We start from the raw sequence: 11,017 nt of genomic DNA, 5'->3' as shown, positions 1-11,017 counted from the left end.
TAAGAGACATCCTTGGAGTGGCATCCTTCTAGACAAGGACCCACACAAAGCCCTGCTGCAGAAAACCCACCTATGCCCTCAGGAAGGCTGTGCTGGCATCTGCTACAACCAATAAGCTGGAGGTCAGAGCAGCCCAGTGACGTCCCAGGACCCTGGTGGGGGGAGGGGCACTGGATTGGCCCCTACTCGCCAGGCGACTGCGTCTTAAAAGTAGAGCAGCCTCCTTTCAGGGAGCCTGTGGGGCTTCCAGGAAGCATCTGCACAACCTGACAAAAAGCATCACACAAGTGCTGTTAATCAGAAGAATGTGCCAATCACAGCAGGAAACTCCTGGCGGAGTTGTCTGTCTTCTGCCACTGCTGAGGCTGTGTAAAAGCACACTCTGGTAGCTAATGAAGAGAAAGGAGGCTGAAACTGCCGAAAACCACGGGGAGAGGACTATATATAAGTGGATCACCTAATTAAAAATATAGAATTGCTTAAAAAAAAAAGATCAACCCACAATCGAAGTAGTTAATTACGCTGGCTCTGAGATAGTGTTTAAAAGTTACAGTATGTTGATCTTTGAACACACTCACTCCTCCACTCTACTGTGTTAATTATGCTGGTTCAATTTTAACCTCAAGAGAACGAGGGGGAAAAAGAAATCCTTCACAGAGATACAGATGAATGAGCGCCCAAACTTTTAGCTGCAATAGTTTCAATCTTATAAGCTACCACAGTGGGAAAATTTCAAAAGGAATTTTTAAAAAGGGCCTTTAATTTTGGTTCAGAGAAACATCCACAGAACAAGAAATGAACACACACTCACACGTTCACATATGTGCGTAGAGTTGCTGCCCAGGACCCTCTTAGCCAATGGACTTCACCTCTCAATTCAAAAATGAACCTGTAAAAGTCCATACACATCCAGGATGGGATTACAGTCAAGCAAATGTCTTGTCGCCAAGTCCTGGTTTCCATTTGCATCCAAGTGACTGATCAGAAAGGCGGGCCTTTCCCTGATACGCTGCACGATTCACGTTATGTATGCTCTGGATGGCTCTGGAGACAAGACAACATCTCTTGGACGGGCCTACCTTCATAGCAGATCTGGTACACCGCAGTAAACAACGGAAACCTGGTCAGAGGGAGGGGATGTGAAAAGACAAGTTAAGCCATCTGGTCTACCTCATAGAACAAACTAGTCTTTCTGCAGATGTGAGTGTGTGCCTATCAGGAAACAAACTGATTAACTTCACATTCCTTCATCATCTGGTCTGCAGACAGCCTCTGCGCAGTGGCTGTAAGAACTTGGTCCAGCCTGAACCATCCTCTGCCTTCTTGCTGGGAGTGCGCTGTCTACAGACAAGTCACAGGGTAATCTTGGCCAAATCTGGAATGAGTCCAAGGTTCTGTCACTCTTTTAAAAGGTTGCAGAATACACTTTAAATCTCAAGAAGGTGGTGCTCTCGCTTCTGCGAGATGAATCACTTGAGGATGAAGACGAGGCAGCCCACACAGCACCGTAAGTAATGCAGGCCTGGGACACGCTGCAGGTATCCGTGTAGGGACCCACAATTAGCACAGCACTGATGTCATGTTGGAAGCTGGGTTTATTTTGCCTTTTCTTCCAAGATGTGAACACAGGTATAAATGAAAGTTTGAAATGGATGAGGGCACGAAGGAGTGGGCTAATAATCCACTGTAAGAAAAGACGGTGTTATCCCAGGGTCCGTCTGGCTCAGTAAGTATCTTTTTATGGCAGAAATCACTCAGGAAACAACTAAGTAATTCCAATCAGGCTTTTCAACACATGCACACGGCCCAAAGTGAGCCTGAAAGAATCTCAACAATCATAAACGCCATTTGGAAAATTATCTACTTAAGCATCCTATAATGACAATTTAAGAACAGCAAACAGTACTAAAGGGTTGTATCTCTTTATGACAGGCTGTCATTGTGGGTTTTTCAAGGTTCAGAATGTTTCTTTGTTTCTTAGAGTCAGGTAGACTTGCTCCAATCCGACTTCACAGCCTGTTAACTCTGGACAGGTTTCACAAGCCCTCTGACCTGCTGCTCATCTGCAAAATGGGGCTGGACACTCAGGACTGTGGTATTAAGGGACTCAGATGTAAGGTGGACAATACAACACTTGGCACATGACAGGTGTGCCATAAACAACAGCTTATAAATGCAGCCACATGACGGCCACTGGGTCCCAGACTGTCAGCTCCAGGAGGACAAGGCCCGAGTCTGTTTCGTTCACCTCTGTGTAGGTGGGGCCTGGCACAATGCATGGCAGAGGCAGGTGCTCAGTGAGTGTTTGTTGAATGAATTCTTGTGAATGGGAGTTTGAGCCTGTAGATTTCAGCCTCTTCCTTTGTCCTTCAATGGCATAGTTTTCCTGTTCCTAAGAACAACTTGTATGTCCCTCAAGCAGAGTGGCAGGTGATGAGTGGCCACCCAAAGACCTTCCCAACCCCCTTCTCTCCTTACTGAGGTGGGAAATAGCCTCTCTTCCCCAGTCTTCTTTCACCTAGAATTGGGAAAGGAAGCACATTCTAGCCAGCAAGATATAATACACGTGGGAGTTTCTGGGGAAGAGCTTTCTCTCCTCAAGAAGCACTGAAGGAACAATCTGCTACCCCAGACTGCCCTTGCTCCCTGCTGCTTAGTGCAGTTGTGTGAGTATGTGATGCTTGGAGCTGCTGCAGCCATATTGAGGCTTTGAGGAAAGGCCAACAGGATCACTAAGATCCTAATCCAGAGGCACTGAGTCAACACCATTAACGTCCACTTTCAGACTCTTCTGTTACGTGAGAAAAATAACCCTGTTGTTCAATGCGTTTTAACTGGGTGTTGCTCACATAAGCAAAAGTTCTCCCAACTTTCACAACCTGCATTTCCAAATGTGTTCCGTAGATGGGATGCTAACAAGAGACAAAGACTGTTGGGGGAAGGGAGGATTTCTGTGGACAAGTAACTTGTTTAACTCTCACAAGCACCACCCTATGAGGTAGATAATACTATTATCCTCATTGTATAAATTTGAGGAAACTGAGGCACAGTTTCTGCCTCAGAGGCCACCACTCAACCGCTAGGTGATAACGCCCATCTAAATGCTGTCTTCTAACCATTTAAAATGCTGCAAAGCCAATTACATCAGTTTGAGGAACTCCTTAAGGGAGGTCAGAAGTGAAAGAAAGACAAAAGACAAAATTTCATTAAAAAATTGACATGCACCAATCAATGAGCAATCCCACTAACAGATACTGAGGGTGCGGATGTGTTAGGCTTCAACGTGGCGCAGGAAGGTACCGTATTATAAATAAAGCCACAGCCCCGAAGGAGCTCCCAACACTGTCAGGGGCTGAATGTGCCCCCACCCCCACATTCATCCAGTGCCCCAGGACCTAAGAATGTGGCTGTATCTGGAAACAGGGCACTTAAAGAGATAATCAAAGTGTTCATCAATATGGCTGATGTCCTCACAAGAAAAGGAGATTAGGACTCAGGCATGTCCAGAGGGAAGACCACGGCAAGACACAGGGAGAAGACCACCGTTTACAAGCCAAGAAGACAGGCCTCCGTAGAAGTCGGCCTGCCCACCCCTTGATCTTGGACTTCCGGCCTCCAGAACTGTGAGAAATAAATTTCTGTTGTGTGAGCCCCTTGATCTGTGGTATTTTGTTGTGGTAGCCGCCAGCAAACTAACACAGACACCTGAACACTCACACAGGGTCATAAAGACACATGTATAAAGAAACTAAATAAAGCAAACTTCGAAACAGCAGATGTACCTGGACAACCTTCACTTCTGTCGAGAGAAGACTGGGTCAATCAAACTGAGGTTCTCCCACACAGTGGAATGTTCCAGTCATTAAATGAGACCTCGAGGTGCAGATGAGAAAATGATCTTCAGAGTATATCCCATGGCGAAGAAAAGGGACAGAGCAGATGATGGAGGCCGTCACTCATCACACAAAGGAAATGGGCCGCGTGGAAAGTTTACTGAACACTGAGAAGGCCACCTCCATGTGGGGTGGGGATCAGGACTCACTTTTTTCCCTGGGTGCCTTTTTGTGCGATTTTAATTTCTTTCTACCAGAAGCATGTGCCCCCCTCACAACCAAATTTGAAACGTAAAATTGTACGTTTGCATAGGAAGTCGCCAGCACATCAGCTGCAATGTTCTCTAAACCAGGGGGTGTCAGACCAGGCTCTGAGCAGCCAGGCTGGCCTGTGACCTGCAGGCTAAGAACGATTCTCACAGTTTTAAAGGACTGTAAAAGGAAACAAAGAATACAGGACAGAGACCCGGACGTGACCAACAAAGATACCTGTTGTGTGATTCTTTACAGAAAAAATGTGCTGATAGTTGGTCTCAACAGTAAGTTCGAAGCAGGGAGAGTTATTTGCATCTGGAGGACATGGAAGAGGCTCTCTGAGGACACAGTGGGCTGCCTCGAGGGTGATGAGGGGGTGTCCAGGCGGGCCAGTGGCAGGACAGACTCACACAAGACTCTGCAAAGGAGGCACGTGGGGGCAAAGGGAGGTCCTGTCAGCTACAGCAGGGGCCCCAGGACCCGCTGTCAGAAGCTAAGCTGGTACTAGGCTGAGAGGGGCTGCTTCAGATGCCAACCCAGGGACTATGAACCCCATTCCCTAAGAGCAGGAGACCTTTGAGTGAGAATCCTCAGGGTAGAGGGCAACCGTCTGGTCTACCAGTTTGATTCTGCAGATAAAGAACCACCAGGGCACAGAACAGCTAAAAATATGACAACATAGCTAGTGAGCTACAAGGTCACTGCCCTGCTCACCGCTCTTTCTATAAGAGGGAGGGGAGAAGGAAAGCGAGGAAGACCAGGGTGGGGATGGCTAGAATAGAAAAGAAATCAAGGTAAGAGGCGGTGGGGGAGAGACCCACAGGACTCGGCACTCAGTCCAGGAGAAGGGGTGTACCCGTCACACCCCCCAAACCCAATGCAGCAGCCACCTCATAAAGCACAGGCACAGTCTGTTCAATTTCAAATTAAAAGAAAGAAAATGACTGCGGAGGTGTTGTCCAGAGCCGGGCTTCTCCGGCTTGGTTACATCTGCTTTTAAAACAGGCAGGAACAAGGAGGGAGGGTATAACTCAGTGGTAGAGAGCGTGCTTAGCACGAAGTCTTGGATTCAATCCCCAGTACCTCAATTAAAAAAATAATAAACCTAATTACCTCAACCTCCCTCGCCAAAACCCAACAAAAACCCAGGCAAGTACTGATCCCAGAACACCTGCTCCAGCCTGTATCCTCCGGCAGTCAGAGTATACACACAGATTCACACTGGCCAACAGGTCAACTTACAGAATCCTATCAAAGGACAGGAGCTCACACTATCGGCGAGCTATTAGGATCCTAGGATTCTAACTCGGTATCATACAGATGCCACTTTAAAACTGACTGGGAGACACTTACCATCATCAAACACCCAGGTATTCTTTTAAGACTTAAGAAAAATTCCTGATAAAGAGTTAAGTCATGAAAGTAGCCCCAGCCATACACAAACACATCACCGTCTGCTGTCAGTATGTAAGGAAAGCCGTGTTTGTCAGAGGCATTTTCCTTTTAACCACGATTTAAAGGTAGTTCTCCTCTGAGGCTTGTTTATGACTTCCACCTCTGCCTGGCTGGCTTTGAAAGCCATCTCAGGAAAATAAAATGCAAATTAAAGAAGGAAGACAAATGCCCTGTCATCCCTCATTTCCAACATTCAATAGGGAACCAGACGAACAAGGAGGAGAGCTGGTGCCAGTGGGATGAAGATGCGTGCTTGGGACCAGCAGCGTCTGCACAGACCCGACCCACCACCCAGTGTGGATACATGCATGCTCGGGACCAGCTCCCTTACCCTCATCCCGGAGGCCCCCAACTCCCCTTCTCCCAGACATTACAGGAGAGTTAGGGCTGCACTGCCTAAGCATTTACAGGGCGGTGCAGCAGCATCGTAATTACAGACACAGGCCCAGCAAACCAACAGGAGGAGGGGCTGGAGCAGCCTCAGAGGCTGGGCTCCATCCGTCCATCTGGAGGCAGACCAAGCCGACCCAAGCCGCCTTCACCACGCGCCCGGCCTGGACAGGCAGCAGAGGACGCATGGGTGCACCTGCAGGGCAGGGAGATGGCAAGGCTGCTCGCCATACCCAACACACATCTAGGGCCAGGGGGGCCTGGTCCTAGAGTCCTGGGGCGACTTGTCCTTCCTTCTTCCATGAACTGTTTTTCCTTTTATGAACAGGACTATCTTTTTATTAAAACACCAAAATCATCTTTTTTTTTTTCCTTCCGACTTACAACATACAACGTGTAGCTTTGACCAAACACCCTGCAGGACCAGCCGGAACCCCAACTTCCTATTCTGAACGGTGCCTCGCAGCACTGACCCTTCGCCCTCGTGTCGTGTTTGGTGTAAAGCCTCCTCTTCAGGGCGGGCGGGCGTTCCCCGCCGGACTTCCCGCCGCGCCAGGGACCGAACGCCTCCAGGTGCTTTCTGCGCACGCGCGGCCAACAGCTGCGCGCAGGCGCGCAGGCGCCAGTGGTCCCGAGAGAGGGGGGCTGACGGCCGTTCCCGCCTCGCGGACAACGGACACTTACTTGTCGAGCAGCCCCTTCTGCTTGAGGATGCGGTACACCTCGGCCGAAGTCTGGGGTCCCTGCAGCTTCTGCCCGTTCAGCATCTCCTTCTCTAGTTCTTCGATGGTCTTAAAAACAAAGGGGGAAGACGGCCTCCTGTAAAGTCTGGAGGACACCGATTTCAAGAGGAAGGGTGGGAGGGGGGCTGCAGGCCAAGGAGAGATAAAGACATTCAAGGGGCGTCATAGGACTGAAGGGCTTTTAAAAAGTGAAGGCAGACAGGTGAGAGCAGGAGCAGGAGCACCCCTGCAGGCAGCAAAGGCCGGCCTCTCTCCGGGCCCCGGAGGCCCTCGCGGGGGATGGGGCTGCGGGGAGGGCAGGCGGGGGCTACCTTTCCCGTCCTGGCAAAGGCCTCGGCCACCCGGCGGTTCCGGCCCCCGTAGCAGGTGGTGATCAGGTCGGCCACGCCGCAGCTCTCCAGGAAGGTGGCGGTGGACACCTGGCCCTTGCAGAAGATCCTGGCGAAGGCGATCATCTCCATGAGCCCCAGGCGGATGACGGCCGCTTTGGTGTTGTCACCGCAGCGGAGGCCGTCGCAGAACCCGGCGCCCACGGCCACGATGTTCTGCGGGGGAGACAAGAAGCCCGTCACACACACATCGGCTGCGGAAAAGGTTGCGGGGAGGTGGGGAGAGACCGAGACAAGGACGCTGACTCCCCTGGTTCCCGCACAACCCTGTGTTCTGCTACTGTACCCGAAAGAGAGAGACAGAAAGGGGGGGACAGGCTCCCATCTCTCTCTCCAAAGGACAGAAGGCCCAGACCTGGGGTCACTGGGCGGTCGGGCACAAGCCAGAGAACAGCACATAGCAGTCTCCAGTCACATACTGTTTGGATATAATTTACGGGGCGAAATAATAAAAATGACAATAGCAGTTAACCTTATTGAACTGTTCAAAGTGCTTCATATGTTAAGTCACTTAATCTTCACAACACTCATATAAGGCAGGTCCTGTTACTGTGCACAGTAAGAGGAGAGGAAACTCAGACACAGAGGGTAAGTAGCTCGCCCAAGGTCGCACAATCAGGACCAGTACAGCTGGGTTTTGAACCCGGCTTCCTCGTTCTCTCCGGGGACCAGATCACACAAGGCTGCCCAAGGCCTGTGAGCAGGAGGCACAGAGCAGCCAGCTCAGCAAGATAACTTTCTCACAAGAAGAGCGGGCCCCACCCAACGAAGAAGACAGAGGCAAAGGAGTGAGCGCTCTGTCACTGGGAGCATCCAAGCAGGAGCTGGACGGATAAGCCTTGAGCTCCACAGCAATGTGTCTGACCTTCTGTGTGTCTGCACTCAGAGAAGAGGCAGACGAGGATGCCTGTGGTCTGAGGGCACCCAGGTTGGGACCAGCTGAATTTCCATCGCATGTCTGACCCTCCCCACTATCGGGAGGCAGGGGACCACTACAGAGTAAACGCCTCCCTCCTGGTGGGGCCCTGGGCCCTGACCCAATTTAATCTCTTTATGATAGATCTTGAAATCCTCACTCTCTCGCTCCACCACTTATCACTGTCAAAAGAAAAATAAACATACTGAGCCTGTCAGACTGTGTTTGAATAGCATCTGAGCAGATGTCCTCTGAGATCTGCTCAGCTGTGAAATTTATCATTATCCTCTGTGCATTTAAATCTGCTTTAAACGATTCTGGAGCTAAAAATACCATGGTTTTCAGAAGAGAGACATGCTCAAGCCCTTCCCCAATTCCTGGCTGACGGCAATACTCGGAGGCACTCATCCTCCCTGAAGTGCGGCCTGTACAATTCTGAATCGGGGCGGGTTAGATGGGGCTCAATTTCTTTCCCTCTCATCCTCCCACAAAAAGACTAGGTTATGAAAACTCTTTCACCACCTAGGAAGAATGGCCCCGCTGAAACCCAAGTCAGTATTTTCTAGAAGTCTGACAATCCATCTGACTCTTTCTGAGGCCAGTTCCCAGGGCGTCTGACCCAGGAAGAAACCGTCTGCGGAGTGCAGATTAAGTACGGGCAAGGCACCACGTGTGGTCTGCAGGTGGGGCCCTGTGTGAGGTAGCCAGGCTGAGAACCCAGGGAAGAAGCTAGAGCAGTGGCGTCCGCCAGAGGTTTCTGCAATGATATAAATGTTCTGCTTACACAGCAGACGAGCCACTAGCCACCGAGACTCCCTAAAGACGTGGCTACTGAGTCTTTGAAATGTGGCTACTGTGACTTAGGAACAGAATTTTTGATTTTTTCTAAGTTTTAATTTCAGTGTAAATGCAAATAGCCACATATGGCTAATGGGCTCCAGCAGGAGCCCTGGCAAGAGACTAGGCACCAGGCTGTGCCCCACAGCACGGTTCATCACAGCCAAAGTCCTGGAGGGAACCAACACTCCCAGCAATTAGGGCAGTGAACCTCACCACAGACAGCCCTGCAAAGGAATGCTGTGCATCTGCAGCTCAGGCAATGGGTTTATCTCCCAATCTACTCCCCTCTTCTTCGAGTCATGGAGTCCCTGATTTTCATACAAGTATATGGCTATTCAGAGGGAAAAAATTCCCAACCTCCCTTGCAGTACAGTTAAGTACTGCCCATTGAGATGAAGCCAAAGTGTTACACTGTGACTCCCCAGAACCTGCCTTTTACAGCTGCCACATGCCCTTTGTCCTTTTTTTTTGGTCTTTGGACCCTGCTGACTTGGAAGGCAGATGTGATGGTTGGAGCTCTGGTCAGCATCTTAGAACATGAGTACAAGACCTCATGAGCTGGAAGGAGCCCAGGTCCCTGAAAATTCTGTGAATGGAGTTGTCATCTGGAGTCAGGATTTTTACGTAAGAAAGAAACTTCCTCCTTGTTCAGCCACTATTATTTTGGGTCTCTGTTAATGAAACTTAATCCTGATAAAGCATTTACTAAAAATAACATAGGTTGAGCTGTACACTTCTAATTTCTGTACTTTTCTACGTGAAGTGCCTGTTAAATTTTACATTAAAACAAAAATACACCCAAGCCAGACATAGAAAAGTATACACTATACAACTCCATTGTAAAATTTCTAGAAAATGCAAACTATAGTGAACAAAAGCAGATGAGAGGCTGCTAGCTTGGGAGGCAAGGGTGCACTGCAAAGAGACATACAGAATTGTTTTCTGGTGAAGGAAATGCTCTGTATAGTGATTTTCAGGATGTATATACCCAACTGTTAAAACCCATTGTATTACATAATTTAAACGGATGCAGTTTAATGCACACAAATCATGCTTAAAGTTGGTATTTTAAAAAGAATACGTCCTTCCTGATTAAGAGAGTTACACAGCTAAGAAGGGAAGGACATTTTAAGGCTGTAAGATGCACTAGTACAAAATGATTTTGCACAATTTCTTTGACTTTTCTATTTTATCCTTGTAGAGAGCTGTTAATCTTTTTTCTCTTTTACCCCTTTTTTTGTAAGTCAAATGCTCTCATGTTTTTGAGCACCAAAAAACTGTACCTTTAAAATTTTCTAGCATGGAGAAGATTACTAAACGTTGTTAATGTGAAAAAAGTACAACAGAAACTACTTGAACAGTAAGATCTAGATTTTGTCTTAGAAAGGGGCCGTACACTTATATATATACTCACTAAAAAGGGTACACAACAAACAGGGCGGTTATCTCAGGGTGTAGGGGTTATCACTCATGTCCACGTTCTTCTTTACACCTCTCTGTTGTGTGAAACACAGTGAATGTGCACTACCTTTTTTTTGGGGGGGGAATTAGGTTTATTTATTTTATTTATTTATTTTTGATGGAAGTCCCGGGGATTGAACTCAGGACCTCGTTCATGCTAAGCATGTGCTCTGCCACTGAGCTATACCTTCCCCCCTGCACCACCTATTATAATCAGGAAGAAAACAAAATATTACTTACATAATCAAAGAGGCATATGCCCGTTTGCCCTTGTTTGGCAGGCTCTGACAGGGAAGGCTTCATGTTATTCAACTGCCTGGACACAGACCGGAAAAGTCAGGCCGTGCACAGTCACTGAAGAACACCAGACTGATTCTTAACACCCGCGTTCACGTTCTGACCGTGCACAGTCAGAAATGTGCTAAAATGTGCTACGTCTGAGTCATTTACTCTTTGTATCGCCTGATTTTGTTAGACTCAATTACTGCCAAAGTGCCTGTTTCTCAGTTTTCAAAACTCCCAGCTCTGATGGAAGCTGGCAGGAATGATGGTGACGGCTCCTGTTTCACAGGGAAGCCGGGGGAAGGATGATCAATGGTCCTCAACCCCTATCTGCCTCCCCCCACTCCCCCTGCAAATCCACTGGCAGGCTTCCTGCCAACAGAAATGAAAAGCCACGCTAAGTTCAAACACAAGACCAGTGTGTGGCCCCGTTAGCAGAAGCTTCTCCAGAGC

General features: G+C 48.6%; 1 protein-coding gene across 3 annotated transcripts in view; it reads right to left on the bottom strand.

The window, feature by feature from the left end:
- Positions 1-739: 739 nt before the first annotated feature.
- Positions 740-11,017, bottom strand: part of GPD1L (glycerol-3-phosphate dehydrogenase 1 like) — a 45,125-nt gene continuing 34,847 nt past the window's right edge. For 2 of the 3 annotated variants that reach the window (XM_072940928.1, XM_072940929.1), the window contains exons 6-8: positions 6,988-7,221; positions 6,618-6,724; positions 4,307-4,506 (exon numbers count right to left, since the gene is read on the bottom strand). In XM_072940928.1, coding sequence (XP_072797029.1) covers positions 4,338-4,506; positions 6,618-6,724; positions 6,988-7,221 — 510 coding nt within the window. In that variant the 3' untranslated portion in view covers positions 4,307-4,337. Of the gene's footprint in view, positions 1,121-4,306; positions 4,507-6,617; positions 6,725-6,987; positions 7,222-11,017 lie in introns of those variants that run through there. The other variant, XM_072940927.1, reaches the window with a different exon arrangement.

This window comes from Vicugna pacos, chromosome 17 (genome assembly GCF_048564905.1).
Source record: "Vicugna pacos chromosome 17, VicPac4, whole genome shotgun sequence".
Lineage (NCBI taxonomy): Eukaryota > Metazoa > Chordata > Mammalia > Artiodactyla > Camelidae > Vicugna > Vicugna pacos.
Note: the sequence above shows the minus strand (reverse complement) of the source record. Positions and strands in the feature narration are given on the sequence as shown.